The following is a 15,859-nucleotide window of genomic DNA, read 5'->3' on the forward strand; positions in this document are numbered from 1 at the left end:
CTTATTCATGAATGAATCATTGATAAATATATGTTGTATCCATGACAATTTTAGCTATAGTTGCCCAACCCTACTTGTTAGAAAAAAAAAAAACAAGTTTAAGATTTGTCCACAAACGGTCTAAATTGCCAATCCATTACAAAAGACTGATCTACATGACTATTATAAGGCCTATCTGGACATACGGAGTTGAGCTTTGGGGCTCAACTAAACCTTCGAATTCCTCTCGTATCCAATCCTCAGAATCCAAAATCCTTCGTATAATCACCTATGCTTCTTACTTTGTCACAAATAAAACCATACACAAAGACCTTAATGTTCCATATGTTGCCTATTAGGCTAGAACCAAATACCAATCCTTCCATGGTAAACTTCCCAGCCACTTCAACCCCAAATTAATTATTGTTGCCTAATAAAGAGTTTCAATAATTAGTAAAATAAATAAACTTACGCCTATTTTCATTGTGCTTCAAAGTGCATTTATCTGCCCAATCTTGAGCATCTTTGGCCAAGTCATGGTCCCATTTCTAAAACATTAAATACGTAATTTATAATAATAAGAAGAACAAATAGTTTTATCCGATATACAGTTGAGTTCTTATACAAATAAGTAATATTTACTCCAGTAGATATTATTATGGTTCTATATTACTACTATTCTATATAATATTCTTCTGTGGAGAAAACTATTTGTAGGAACATAAAATTCTTTTTTTTTTTTGGATATAGTCAATCACAAAAAAAAATTGGAAAATTACTGAAGCAATACACATAACTAAAAATATTGATAATACAATTAATTTTAAAACTGATATAAAATTTAAGTGCATTATATAGATATTATAAATCACTAGGTGACCCGGCAATGCTTAGCTATTGCTATATTTAAGTATATGTAGATTTAATGAACACAATTAATAGTTTGATTTACATTACTGTGTTTAGTTAAATTAATCATATACGTATTCTTTATTACGAGTATAATATTATAACATAAATTGAACCAATATATGCGATCACATTCGCTTTTAGAGTCTTTGTGCTAAGATTCGACCATTTCCTTTATATATATAGATGATGAAATGACATAACAATAACTATGGTAATTCGATTCTTTATGATATTATCATGTATATACTATATGAAATATGATTAGTTTTTAAATAATAACCATCTCTGTGATTCGATATTAGTACTATATTGAAACAATTCGGAACGACTGACCAACAAAAGTATGGTAAAAGATTATTCAAGAGTGAAATAAAGTTTATAATCGTTTTTAGCACTTCAAGAAACCCTTAAACACGAATTTTCGAAAAAATTAGAAAATAAATTTTTTTTAGCCCAACATGTATTTTTAGCCTTTCATTTGCTTTGAAAAATCAAAAAAATATAAATAACTTCAACACTACTTGACCAATCTAATCTTATTTATTATAATTTATTTATTATATTATAGTATAATCTGATTTTTTATAAATGAAACTCTATTTATTAATTTATATAAAAAACTTACAGCAATATGATTATTGTGACTATTATCCCTAAGACCAAATAAGGGCAACGGTTTAATTATGAAATGCAAGGATAAGATTATATTAAGGTAATTATTTTAAATAAAAAAATTGTTGCTGATTAATGTATTGCTTTATGCATATTATAAATTGTGTTAATTTGTATTGTTGTGTACCTGTGTTTGTTTGTGTGAGTACCTGATGACAACTCATTGATTTTTTTTTTTCCAAAGACCGAATGGAAAACAACCTTAACTTGTACTTGTTCTTGGAATTTTAAAATATAGAGAGACGGAAACTCACAAGAACCCATATGCCCTTTCCTGCCCTCAATTTAGTTTGCCCAAGAGCCACTTTGCTCCTAAGTTCGTTATGGTAATCAAGTATTAGATTGATATCAGGACACATGAAACGCTCACCTGAAAATGTTAATGTAATGATTAGCATATATATAATGGAAAACAATTTAAGTAAAATTATATCTAATTTATCCAACTTATTATAGTGTACAACTATAGTACTAACACCTCAAAGTACATTATGAATATATAATAAACAAGTTTAATATATAATTATGTAAAGTTAAATTCAGTAAAATGAAGACATGAAGGATAATGTACTATGTGAGATTAGAAGCATGCTTTATATAGTAGGAACGTATTTGTAATAATAATAATAACAATAATAATAATTAGGCTTTAGAGCCTTAGACAAGTAGTAAAATACAAAACGAAAATGAAATTATAAACCCTAAGAAAATATAATGAAAATAATGAATTTGAAAAAAAAATAGAATAAATAAAATAAAACCATATGTAATATCATAAAACATAAAGTGACTAACTCCTGATCATAAAAAAATTTTAAAAATGAAATATAATCAAACCAAAAATAATAAATGAAAAGGTACAAGAAAATATATAAATCAACGGTATATTTCTTTACTATTGTAATTAAAAAAGGTTATAATAAAAATAAATAAATAAAAAGAATAATTCTTAAAGAATTAAATAAAAGGAAAACGAAAGGAGTAGTGTTGATTGTATGAGGCTATATGTTCATAAATTTATGAAAACATCCAATAATATTCATGTTGAATATTATCTCTCTTTCCATCTATTCACATCTTATTTGAAACTTTTAATTGTCATTCTTCCGGAATTGGATGAACAGAAGGTGGTCGAAGATACGGGATTTGAAGGTTGGAAGGGTATTAGAACTAAGAATGGAGGATGGAATAGAATTCCAAAGGGTACTGAATCGGATGAGGATTTACCGAAGGTCCGTTGGGCAATTATATTTAAGTCTGAAGGCCGTGAGCGGGTATTCGGAAATGCACTGAGCATTTGAATTTAGGAATATCAATATGTACAATGGACGGCGGGATTGGATAACTTGGTAGACGAGGGAAACAATAAAATATTTACGACGGAAGGAGGGATAAAGCCACTTCAACTCTTTATAAAACCGGGTAACAAAGGCGTCCCCGGAGACCCCAAAGATGAAACGTACAAAGAATTAATTAACCATTTTAATTTTGCTTCGAGATCCCCAGAGACACCCCCGTAAACCACACAACAGTAAAAGTGAGGCAATATTAAGGAAGTAGCCAGAAGCCTACGGGTTTCAAAAGGCGGTAGGTAGGTATTCCATTTTAATCCCTCTATAGAGCTGACATTCCAACCAATCCTAACACTATCCTCACCAAGTATGCCGACTACATATGTGTGCTAATAATTAATAATAACCCTTTAATTGCATCCCAAACTCTCCAATCCCATATCACAACCCTCGAAGAATGGTGTCGTAATTGGAGGATTAAGATAAATTCCAACAAATCCAATCACCTTCACCCTTCGTCGTAAACCTACCATCTGCTCTACAGTTTCATTTAATAATGTTACTCTTACCCCTGTCGAACAGATCCGCTACCTTGGACTACATCTGGACAAATGATTAACCTGGAATCCTCACACAAGACTGAAAATACAGGAAACTGCGTGTCGATTCCGACTATTACAACATTTACTAGACAAACGGTCTATACTTCCAATACATTACAAAAGACTGATCTACATGACTGTAACAAGGCCTATCTGGACATATGGAGTTGAGCTTTGGGGCTCCACTAAACCTTCGAATTCCTCTCGTATTCAATCCTTACAGTCCAAAAACCTTCCTAAAATCCATAGTGCTCCTTACTTTATCTCAAATCAAGTCATCCATCAGGACCTCAATGTTCCATATGTTGTTGGTTTGGCCAGAACCAAATACCGATCCTTCCATGATAAACTTGCCAGCCACCCAAACCCACTTGTTTCTAATCAGGCTTCCCGTTCAATACCTCATAATCCTCTAGGCGTCTGAAAAGAAGATGACCCAGAGATGTTGTCTGGTAACGTAATTAGAGTTCTATCAATGGGTAGATTAATAGCAAATTTACTTGTTTTGGTGTACATAATTTTATACGGTTGTAAATAACAAGAATAAAATTACTAAAAAAAAAATAATTATTAACTACTTTGTAGAATATTAAACTGTCTTTAATTTTATTTCTGTCAGACATCTGTACACCTCATGGTCCTACAATAAATTCACCAACCACTATTTTTTCAGTATATATTTCATGAAATGTTGCTTATTAAAAAACTGTATCTCGGGAACTATTGAACGTAAATATCTATTATTAGGTTACCTCTATTAGGAATCATATTTTAGCAAATTTACTTCACTTTTATTGATGTTCTATTAGGTTTTCCAGTGCAGTAAGTAGTTTCAAAGATATAGAGTTCCGAATAAAAAATACATTTTTTTAACATTTTGAAAATTTTTCCCTAACTATACTTCTCCGACTCATCAATTTTGACTAGTAATTAAACGTAGTTTTTATTAAAGTGATAAAAAATTGAAGTCAAAGAATTGACTTTTCTTCCGCCGGGCTCCTGTCGCTTGTACGGTTGTCGCGTCTTCTTGAAACAATTACGAAACATGTTTTGATACACACTGTTGGTTCCAAATCTATAATCTCAACCACCTCATCTAACGTTATACACGATTCAATCCACAAATTTAATTACATACGTTATGTTCAATAAATACAGCCTAGCTCCACGTGATAGTATCAGCCTTCGATTTTAGCCTGTCAATAACTCAAAATACAATTGTAATAATCTCAGATTCATTGAGCTCTCTAAAAAGTTTGAGAAACATGTGCCCTGAACATCCACTCATCATAAGAATCCAATCTTACCTCTTAAAACTATCAGACCAAGGTAAGTCCATAAGTTTCATTTGAGTACCTAGCAACATTTATATTGTTGGTAACGAGCTCCCAGACAAAGCTGCCAGAGAGGCACTCACGCTCCTTGGCCGAGGCACCGCCGTTCTTACCCCATCAGAACTCAGTAAACCTCTTAAATTATAAATACTGGAATGATGGCAGGCCAAATGGGATGAAAGTTCTCCGAGTACATTAAAAGGAATCAAAAGAGTAGTAAAACCATGGTCGACATCCTACCGCATCGGTCGCAGGGAGCAAGTTGCTCTAGCCCGCTTGAGAATACGCCATACTCTCCTCGCACACTATCGCCTGATCAGAATACTCACGATTAAACATATTTTTGAAGAATGTACTCGCTATTTGCCAGCAATGAACAGGATAGGAATGACCCCAAATTTATCAGATGATCTCACGGATGAGGAAGCTAAAGTTTTATTAGTGTTTAGAGTTTTAAAAGCACATCACCTCCTTTCTAAATTATAACTCTTCTTCAACTTTAATTTGTTTTCTTTCTTTATTTGTATTTGTTTTATTTATTATTACTTTTTTTTTAACATTTTTATGAATCACGTTTATTTTATATATTTGTTTGAACTTCTCTGTGTGTATGTGTTTGTAACTTAATTATAACATACCATAAGCGTTGATAACCAAAATATTTTACGCCTTTAAACAAAAACAAAGAAACAAACAAAAGTAGCAGTGATGGTTGAACATGCTATGTTGGTTTCAGGAATTCATCACATTTCCTGTATGTATAATTTTTATTTAATTAATACCTTTTATGCACATTCTAGAACTTTATAGTATTGTAACTCAAGATAAGTAATTTTTGGGGGGGGGGGAGGAGGGATTTCTTTGTGGGACTTTTCCTTCAAAATGTATTCATTAAACGCGATATGCATGGGTGCCGTAGAGAGATGAACTATTCCTGGTGGGCTCATCTCATGTTATCCATAATACCAGAAGTTATCTCATGAAGAAAAATACTCTAAATCGAATTTCTGAATAAAACTATCATCATCAAATGAGAGTCGTAAACTAAATTCATCAAATGACAACCTCGGCCAGTGAACAATAACCTACGGAGCAATGGGTAACCTTCTATAACCCACACACTATTTTTATTTATATATTTCGATTGCGTGTAGTCTAGGGTTTAAATAAGCATATTTAAAAAAATTAACATTTTTCATGTATCTAAAATAAGGCAGCTAACTTATCACAATCATTTACCATTTACTTTGCATTCCTGCTGAGATCGTGAAAAGATATAAAACAGTAACAGACTATAGAATATCATGATAAATCCTTTTTTGATTTTGCCTAACCATAACAAACCAAATTAATCTAACAAATAAAAAATAAATAAATAAATAAAAATTACACTAAATTATATATTTTACATATGTTTTAAGATCATATGTTCTCAAACTGACGCCGATCGGTTGGATTGAAGACATAACCTATTTATGATATCTGAAAATACGTTTTCTAGCATTCGGAAGCGTTGGTTTTTGACAAGTGTGGTATCAAAAGAAAGGGATTTTCATGGAGAATTAAAGAATGTCAATTTCGATTATTAAATTCTTACTAGACCTAATATAAAAATCATAAAAGAAGTGAGAGGTTTCGAAATTCCAATAGTGGTTAATCATAGTAGTAAAAATCGGATTTAAAATATTGCGATGAGGAAATCAAAAGTTTTTATTGAACTTACGGTTCCTGTGATTTTAAGACCTAAAATCGGCCGTTTTGGAGCGCACGAATTAGGCACAGGTCAAACCTAATTCTAATGATTAAATTTTTAATTTAAGCGCTTCCAAAGCGCCACGGTAGCCATGGGATACTTAACATATATTATTGGTTTTTTAAGGCTACTCAGATTGTTTCATTTCGATTTGTAATTAATCTGAAGGGATACTTTCCAGTGGTGCTCACCAGACCAATTACATGTGCTTCATTTGCTCAACAAACAGAATTTACATCGGGACCTGTTCGTACCTTACTCTAGGTATCCGGTATGCGGAATGTATGTTGATTTTTTTTTAAATTAGTGAGGAAAAGGGGGGCTGAAGTGTGAGACTTTCTGTTTATTAATGAACACATATATTTTTAAATACCAAGTAAAGTCCCTCAGGGGGCAAATGTTTGTTAGATAAATTATTATTCACAAAAATGAAATAATATTAGGACTTGGGGTCTCAGATATTGTGATATTACACGGTTACAAATACGTTTACAATTGTGTAAACGTATTTTTAATTACTCCATACAATTACTGTAATTGTGATCTTCTTGATGCTTAGTAATGGCAATTACATTTAATTTAATTCATATATGTATTAATTTCTTATGAGGAAAAATATTATAACTTCAAATGAATCGATACCCAAGCGTGCGGTCATATGATCGATTTTATATTTATTTACAGCATCTTTAAAAAATATAAATAAATTTATACCCCAGAACGAAATATTAATCTGGATATAATTTTCATATTTTGGAGCCATTGTCAAACAGATTTTTTTCATTTTGTTGTTAAGTATTTGTAATTGTTCTATGATTACTATAATTTTATTATTGTCAATACTATTTTCACCTTCATAAATTCAAAACTCTGCATAGACAAGGGATAAAGCTTCTGTTTGTTAGAGACAATGCTCACTCCCGATATTTGTAAATTTTTGTATATTTTGCCATATTTGCAATTTAGGTAAAATTTTAAAATTCATTTGCCATTTTTTTCTACTTTTTAGGCTTTAAAATGTGTTATAAAAGCTATAAAGTATTTGTTCAACTAGCAAAATAACTTTTTTTTTTTTAAGGCATCAACCACTTATGGGTCATTATTAACTTCTGAAATTTTTATTAGTCATTATTGACGTGATTTCTGAATTTTGTCTTAATTTTCGAATTGAAATGTATAACTATTGAAAAATGGCAGCTTGTGGTAAAATTTGGTTACATTTTATGGAATAGTTTTGAGTGATTGAGATATTCAAAAATTTTATCCATAGTCTGTTTTTTATCCTGCATATTTGAATAGAGGCCTGCTGGTCATTCATACAAAGATTTGAGAGTGTTGAAAAACATTACAATACCATTTCTATTGGCGGACTTTAATGAATAATTGATCTTTTGATTTAGCTGGTTTGTTAAGAAAATCTTTTTAAAAACGAGTCTTTAAATAACGGGGTGCATAAATTAATAACATATACAAAGATTTTTTTTTATCCTAAGGTATTGATAAAGAAAGACGCATAAAAGTTATCTTAACATAAAGAGCCTTTTAACAGAGATTGCTAAAATCTGAAACATGAGACCTTCTATCTATCTGAAGATGCACAGATATTACTTCCTAAAATCTTAATAATACAAAGTCGTAATTTCAAGCAGCTAAAATTAATACCTAATTAGTTTTACTTTCATTAGTACGCCGCGCAAAAGAACATATAATTGTGATTAAAAAATAAATTTTAAATGTAGGATTAAAGGTTAAGTGGAGTGAAGGAAAAACTCCTGAACGTACAGTTTTTATTTTATTTCTCTTTTTACTATATTTAATAATGAGGCGTATTTTTTAATGAATATTTCATCTAATAACTGACTAAATCAGTATGTGAACTGAAATAAACAAAAAATTATAGAACGAAAACGAATTTTTAAAGTGCCTTACCTAGGGAGTGAAAAAACAATGTTTTTTAATTTTTTATTTATTAATTATAATTCTATTTTGGAGGTAAAGCATAGCCTCCATAGAAGAGATTAAAGCAGTGAAATAGTTCTAATTATTTTCCGAAAACTGGCGCCCACGTTAGTTTTTGAAAATAGATCAGACGTAAGATTTACACATCTTCACATAATGACTTATTATATACTAATTAACCCATAGTTAAATCTAATGAAACAATTGATTAGATAGCACCAATAACTTAAAAAAGAATTTACTTTAATTGAATAGCAAACATAATAATTTACTTTACAGATCTTTATTATTTAATTGTTTTTTTAAATTATAATATTAACCATAAACATATAATAAGAACAAGAGCGAATATTGCTGTAGATTGGAGTAGGGAGCTTTCCCCACCACACGCCATACGGTGTCCATAACTGTGTTCCAGGTCATGTGCTATAAAAACAATGGTTGTCAAATTAATAATTAGGAAACATATTCGGGATATATTATTGCATCTTAAAGATTAGATTTCTGTTTAAATTCACATCACATTGAAAGAGAAATGTTTAATAGTAATCTACCCGGATACAGTGGGTTGTAACATGTACTAATCAGTTCTACCATATACTACAAATACTAGCATTATTAATTACCAATAACTAATTAAATAAAGTTATAATAAAATATAAATACTAACATGAGTGATTAATACTTATATACATATTTTTTTCTTTATTTTTTAAAATATAATTACATATTATAATATATTTTTCTTTTTATTTTACTCTATAACTATACATCATTAATTTTTTGTTTTACTAACTCTTGTTGAAAGTAACACTATTTCTTTTACTTTACACATTGCCAATATCATTTTTTAAATGTATAACAGATTTTTTTTTATTTAAAAATAATATATATATCTGTTTACATAGTTTTAGATTATTTCATGTTGTTTTTGTAGAAAAGTTGGAAATTTACAATAAATGCAGCGCCTGGACTGAAGTACCTTTATGGAGCTTTGAAGCCCGCAGGACCGTTCAGTGTAGTGGGCTTTGTACAGACCCTGCCCCGTGTTATTTCAAAAGAATAATTCAGTAATAGCGGTAGCGACAGTAGCAGTAATAGAGATACCGATAATAATTATGATATTGGCAGTTATAGTGATATTGACAGTAATAGTAATATTGATATCAAGAGTGATATTGATAGTAACAGTTATTTTTACAGTAACAGTGATATTGACAGTGACAGCTGTTGCAATGACAAATATCGTGTAAATTATATTTACAATCATAGAACTACAATTGTCATCTCAGTATTTGCTTGATAGTTGGCTTTTTATCAATTACCTCATACACAACAAGAACCATAAGTAGGCCCTTGGAGTTCCTTCCGCCTACATATTTACTTTTAATCCGCTCCTACCTAACTCACCCTTTAACCTTTAAAGTAAGACCCCTTTAGAACCTTTAAAGTGAATCAACCTATCTAATATTAAAGAGCACTTTATTGCTCATCGATTGGCCGAATTTAATTAAAATCGTACCAGCTGTTTTCGATAAAATCGATTCTTTTAAGTGGCACTTCTATCTACCACATTGGAGCGTGTAATGGACTGCACGGGAATCTTCCTCGATGGTGAACAAGCTTTTGATCGAGTCTGGCATCCAGGCCTGCTCAATAACCTTCGCCAATCCTTCACCCTACATATTTACTTTTAATCCGCACCTACCTAACTGACTAAACCTTTAAAGTAAATCATAACCCCTAGCCTACTCATCTCTCTTTTCTCAGTCCACTAATGTTCCTCAAGGTAGTATCCTGGGTCCCATTCTGTATACGGTTTATACAGCTGATATCCCAACCCACCCTAACACAGTCCTAACAACATATACCGATGACCCATGTGTACTGTCTGTAAACAACGACCCCATACTGCATCACAAACTACAGACACAAATAATATCCATTGAAGAATGGTGTCAAAAATGGAGAATCAAAATAAATCCTAACAAATCCCAGCAGATCAACTTTACTCTCCGTCATAAACTTTTACCCTCCTGTTCTACAGTATTCTTTCTAAATACACTAACGTCTGTTGAACAGATTTCCTACTTAGGACTCCATCTTGACAAGAGACTTACTTGGAATCCCCATACAAAACTGAAGCGACAAGAAACTACTCGTAGATTTCAATTGCTACAACTCCTACTTGACAAACGCTCTAAACTTCCCATCCACTAAAAAAAATTATTATATACTATGATAATCAGACCAATTTGGACATACGGAATTGAGCTCTGTCGCTCTATCAAACTATTAAATTCCTCCCGTATCCAAAATTTCTTTATTACGTCACAAATAAACTTATCCACAAGAACCTTAACATACCTTTCGTTGTAGATTTGGCCCGAAATAGATATGGGTCTTTTCATTCCGAATTCCTTACCCATCCTAACCCATTAGTTCTTAATTTCGCATTCTTAACTATCCTTGATAAACCTCCGAGGCGTCTGAAAAGGAGATGGCCACGGGACCTTCTAATTTAAATTAATGTTTGAAATACCACCAATGGATGGTTCCTCCCCAAGATTTTTAAGTGTTTGAAACATTCCACATATTTACTTATTGTATTTTTTTTTTACAGTTGAAAATTAGATAAATAAATTAAAAAAAAAAAAATAAGTTTTATAATGCATTATGCATAGCTTTACTAGTATTATGTGCAAAAGCACTCTCTCTGTTAATATTACTTGCTCGACAGCTCTCTATCACTTGTAAATGGGCCTTAACCCCAAATCCATTCAACTTGTGTGTCAATCAACTTTTTCTGAGTTTAATATATGAATTTTTTTTCTGAAATTTCTAATTTTACGGAAACAAAACAAACCATAGACGTATATTTTGCCGATGTTCCATAAAACTGGCTTATTCTACAAATTGGCTACTAGTTACCTTTTTTATATATAACTTACCACATAAGCCACGGTAAATGACAGATTCGACTCCTACTGTACATCGGTTGTTGTGATCATATACTTCAAACAGTTTCTTGCCATTAATATTGCCGCTTATAGGAAATGAAAAAATAGTTAATAATGATCTTGTTAGAATATTATAATATGACTGTTTTTATAATTATGGTTAATTACAGATCACTTAAATAAATGCTGCATACTGGAACCTTATATGTTGTATTTTTTTATGATATAATTACTCGTTATAAAATCATTCTCAATAAGTGTATGCGCAAAATAAATTCATAATCTTACGCTGGTCTGTAGTTGCAGACCAACATGGTTTCATATTTATCGTATTCCTCTTCAGTGTTTTGGTAAATGGAAGCTCCACATCCAACAAACTTTGTGTCAGCCCAAACCATCTGTAAAATTAATTACAAAATACAATAATACAACTCTTTTAGGTCATTTCTTTGTTCAGAAAAAATAACTAAATAGTATTAAAACTTAAAAAAAGTCTTCGTCACAATTTCTCCTTCATTTTAGTGTGACAAATAAAAAATAACAGTTATTCAAAGCCAATGTTTAAAAATGGCGAAATTCATGGTGGGAGAATAAATTTGAGAACTTCAAAATTAAAAATCTGAATCCAAATTTTTACCCCTTTAATTCAATTTCGAGGGGCTGACATCAAACTTTTTAATCGAAACCCTATGGACAAGTTTTACTGAAATTACACCCTCTCCCCCACCACTTATAATACTTTAAAATGCTTTAAAATTTTCACTTTAAATGTTAAAAAAACTTTTATTTATGTGTTACTTAATTTTTTGTAACAATTCTTGATACAAATGTTGAATGATAATAAATTGAGAGTGACGTACCTGAGTGAAATGCCTCGCATTATGTTGAATTTTTAGATGTTTTATATCTACGTATTTGCTCGATTCTTCGTACCATAACTTGGAAAGTTGTTCCACGTCAAGGAAACCAAAGCCGGTTGAAGAATGCTGAGCAAGGTTTTCACCAACGCTGCTGGCTTGAGTAAACATAAAAAAAGTTTATTTAACATTAAAACTTATTGTTAACTAAATCAATTGGTATCCATGACAAGCCTCACTCATCACTATTCCATCAACAACGTTTCGGCAAATTCGGCCATCCTCAAAGACAATCAAACAATTAGCAGCTTATTATACATTCATTTGGAACAATTTTAACAACATTATTATTAACAATTTAACATACCTTAAATACAGATTTACAACTCAAATCCAATTCTTTAAAAAATGTTTTGCAGACTATTCTTCCCAGGTTCTTAATTTTTTTAATAATTTATTTATTGATATTTACAACTGTATATACATATATACAACAAGTAAATTTGCTGTAGGTGACATAGTAACATGATAAAAACATGTGGAGAATCTACCCACTGATAGAACTCCAATAACATTTCTAGAGAAGAAGATTTCGAGGCCATCTTCTTTTCAGGCGCCTAGGACGATTATTAGGTAATGAAGGAGAAGCCAGGTTAGAAACAAGTGGATTTGGGTGGTTGAGAAGTTTATGTTATGGAAGGAACGGTATCTGGTTCTGGCCAAATCGGCAACATATGGAATATTGAGGTCCTGATGGATGACTTGATTTGTGACAAAGTAAGGAGCATTAAGGATTTTACGAAGGATTTTGGACTGTAAGAATTGGATTCGGGAGGAATTTGATGGTTTAGTGGAGCCCCAGAGCTCAACTCCGTATGTCCAGATAGGCCTTATAATAGTCATGTAGATCAGTCTTTTGTAATGGATTGGCAATTTAGACCGTTTGTCTAGTAAATGTTGCAATAGTCGGAATCTACGAGCAGTTTCTAGGTTGTTAATTAAATTCAAATTACACTATGAAACAATAAAGTGATTGGGAATCATATTAATTATTACCTAGCTTGCTTTAGCTTATGCCTAGTTACCTATTTTATATTACTATTGATGAAATAATAGTTTGATACTTAACATGGATACCAATTGAGTTATTTACCCATAAACACCAGTCTCAAGAATTTAAAAAAATTATATATAAATTAAAACTTGTTATTATATTATATTATCAACATGTTATTCAGTTTAGAATACTATAACTTAATAAACCTCTAACCGGTGCCCATTTCAAAACAAAATGGTGGATCATAATCTTGAAATAAGATAAAATTGAAGTTTATTAATATCAAAGAGAAAGGCAGTTCTTGAGTTAGTGAGAGCTTCTCGACTAAAGAAACAGTGCATTTTAACTATTACGGTTTATATATAAAAAGTTATGGTAAGGCCAAGCGTAATAATAGCTTTAATTCTAACTCCTCATGTAAATAAACACAAAGAATGTATATAAGGAGAATGACAACCAGGAATAAATCAGTTGTTATCTCAAATATGTGTGTGTCATTTCTTTGCTCCTTTTTCATCTTTTGTATTCCAACATCTCATAAGTTATATATATATATATATATATATTATCGGGAAAAGCAAAATGTCAAAAAAGAGAATAAGGAATAAGATCTAAAACGTGTGAACTGCTGTAACATACTGTCTTTGTTGGGTTCGGTACATCTCTTTATATACATTCGATCAGCTGATCTTCTCAGTCAGCTCACATTGAAGTAACAGCTGACTAAGGCTGTAACTCCCCCCCACCAGTTTACGAACCATCCTCGTAAACGTAAACTTCAACTATACAATAAATTAATATAAAATACAACAAAAATAACTATTTACAAGTATATACAATAAAGAAAACAAAACAATGACACTCCTCATAAACTCTTATTACAAACTAAAAGTAAAGCAAAATAAATAATATCACGAATTTATACAATTAAAAAAATGCAACGTAATTTATTCAGTATATCGCCATAATCAAAGATAAATTAAAAAAAAATTAATTACCACTTAAGAAAACTTAACTTAAGAGATAAGTTGAAATGAGGACACTCCGGATTACTCTTCCGCAGGTGTTTCGGTTAGTGGGACTTTAAGTTGTTCAATATGAACGGTCCTACACTTTTTAGGTTCTCTAATACTCTCAATAGTCACAACATTATGTTCTCTTATTATTATCACCCTGAATGGTCCCTCGTATCGTTGTATCTCCTTACCCCTGTTTGATCCCAACTTTCTATATAAAATTGTCCCAATTTTTACCATTCCCTTCCTACATGTGAGGTTTAAATTCTCCCAAGCTACTCTCCTAGCTTTTTCCCTCTCCAATTTTCCCCGGACTTTTCCTCATAGCTTTTTCCTAGTGCCATGATTGTTGCTTATCTCATCACCGTCCCCCGCCGAGCCGTTGTAGTCCCGCCGGATTCCACAAAGCCCGAAAAGGATCTCAAACGGCGAAATCCCCGTAACGGAGTGCACCGAATGATTGTATGCTGCAATTGCCTTTGGCATTGCCACGTCTGGTTCCATTCCTTGGTCTGCCTGGTACAATCGAAGGTGATCGCTCAGCGTTCCGTGAAGCCGCTCTAGATAGAAAAGGTAATCATAATACAGTATGTACTATATTATATAATAATACAAAATGTAATAACAATACAGTATGTACTATATTATATAATAATACAAAATGTAATCATAATGACACTTGTTAATTAAACTTACGTAGTTTTTTGTTGTGTTCGTATACGCAATTATTCGCCCATTCCTGAGCCATTTCAGCTAATTCTTCATCCCATTTCTGGAAAAGAAGAAATTCTCTTTATATATTATGTAAATTAGAAAAAAAAACTTAATTTACCTCTGCGAGAACTTTCATATTAGGTATGTTCCTTCCTATCTTTAACTCATTCAAAATATAAACGAATCATGTAATCAGGTACAGATGCTTCACGTTCCATTAATTCTATGGAATAAGCTTTCTACTAACGACTCCCTAGTTGTGAAACAGTTATTCGTAACGAATCAGACGATTTTGATGAACTTTATCCCTCATGTGTCAAATGGATTTTGATGAAACTTTTTTTTTAATTGAATTTATGCCTCACAGTATTGTACTCCGTTGAATATTGGAGGCCAACGGTTTACCGGAATCGCGGAAAGCAAGGGCTCTTGAGTTTATTCGGTGTAAAGGAATATCCTAACGAATTATCCAATTAAAAAAAAATGTAGATAGTCTGTTGTTCAGAGTAGAGCGAGTTAAAACGGCATCACTGATAGTACATGATCCGGGGTGGGAAAAAAAAAGGCAGTTATTTCAACATTAAAAAAAAAAAAAAAAAAAATCTTTAGCGCACTTGCTCAGCCTCCACTGGCTCATTACCAGTGATGCGGCGAGAGGGATGCGCTGGGATCTCTCGAGCTCTGCTCTACCCCTCACACGTGGGGGATAGAGTGGGCTCAGGGATCCTCAGGTCGATTCTGTAAATATTGTA

The 15,859-nt window shown here is 31.8% G+C and overlaps 2 protein-coding genes across 2 annotated transcripts in view; both read right to left on the bottom strand.

Annotated features, from left to right (window-relative positions):
- The window catches only part of LOC106681748 (venom allergen 5), a 12,520-nt gene extending 6,386 nt beyond the window's left edge, over window positions 1–6,134 (bottom strand). Inside the window, exons 1-3 of the mRNA XM_067044984.1 lie at window positions 6,031–6,134; window positions 1,818–1,933; window positions 452–527 (exon numbers count right to left, since the gene is read on the bottom strand). Coding sequence (XP_066901085.1) covers window positions 452–527; window positions 1,818–1,933; window positions 6,031–6,097 — 259 coding nt within the window. The 5' untranslated portion in view covers window positions 6,098–6,134. The remainder of the gene's footprint in view (window positions 1–451; window positions 528–1,817; window positions 1,934–6,030) is intronic.
- Window positions 6,135–8,779: 2,645 nt separating this feature from the next.
- Window positions 8,780–15,859, bottom strand: part of LOC106681747 (venom allergen 5.02) — a 10,051-nt gene continuing 2,971 nt past the window's right edge. Inside the window, exons 3-7 of the mRNA XM_014422214.2 lie at window positions 15,090–15,165; window positions 12,324–12,478; window positions 11,752–11,861; window positions 11,455–11,549; window positions 8,780–8,929 (exon numbers count right to left, since the gene is read on the bottom strand). Coding sequence (XP_014277700.1) covers window positions 8,811–8,929; window positions 11,455–11,549; window positions 11,752–11,861; window positions 12,324–12,478; window positions 15,090–15,165 — 555 coding nt within the window. The 3' untranslated portion in view covers window positions 8,780–8,810. The remainder of the gene's footprint in view (window positions 8,930–11,454; window positions 11,550–11,751; window positions 11,862–12,323; window positions 12,479–15,089; window positions 15,166–15,859) is intronic.

The sequence above is a fragment of the Halyomorpha halys genome, unplaced genomic scaffold (assembly GCF_000696795.3).
Source record: "Halyomorpha halys isolate HHAL.00 unplaced genomic scaffold, Hhal_1.1 Scaffold363.1, whole genome shotgun sequence".
In the NCBI taxonomy this organism is placed as follows: domain Eukaryota; kingdom Metazoa; phylum Arthropoda; class Insecta; order Hemiptera; family Pentatomidae; genus Halyomorpha; species Halyomorpha halys.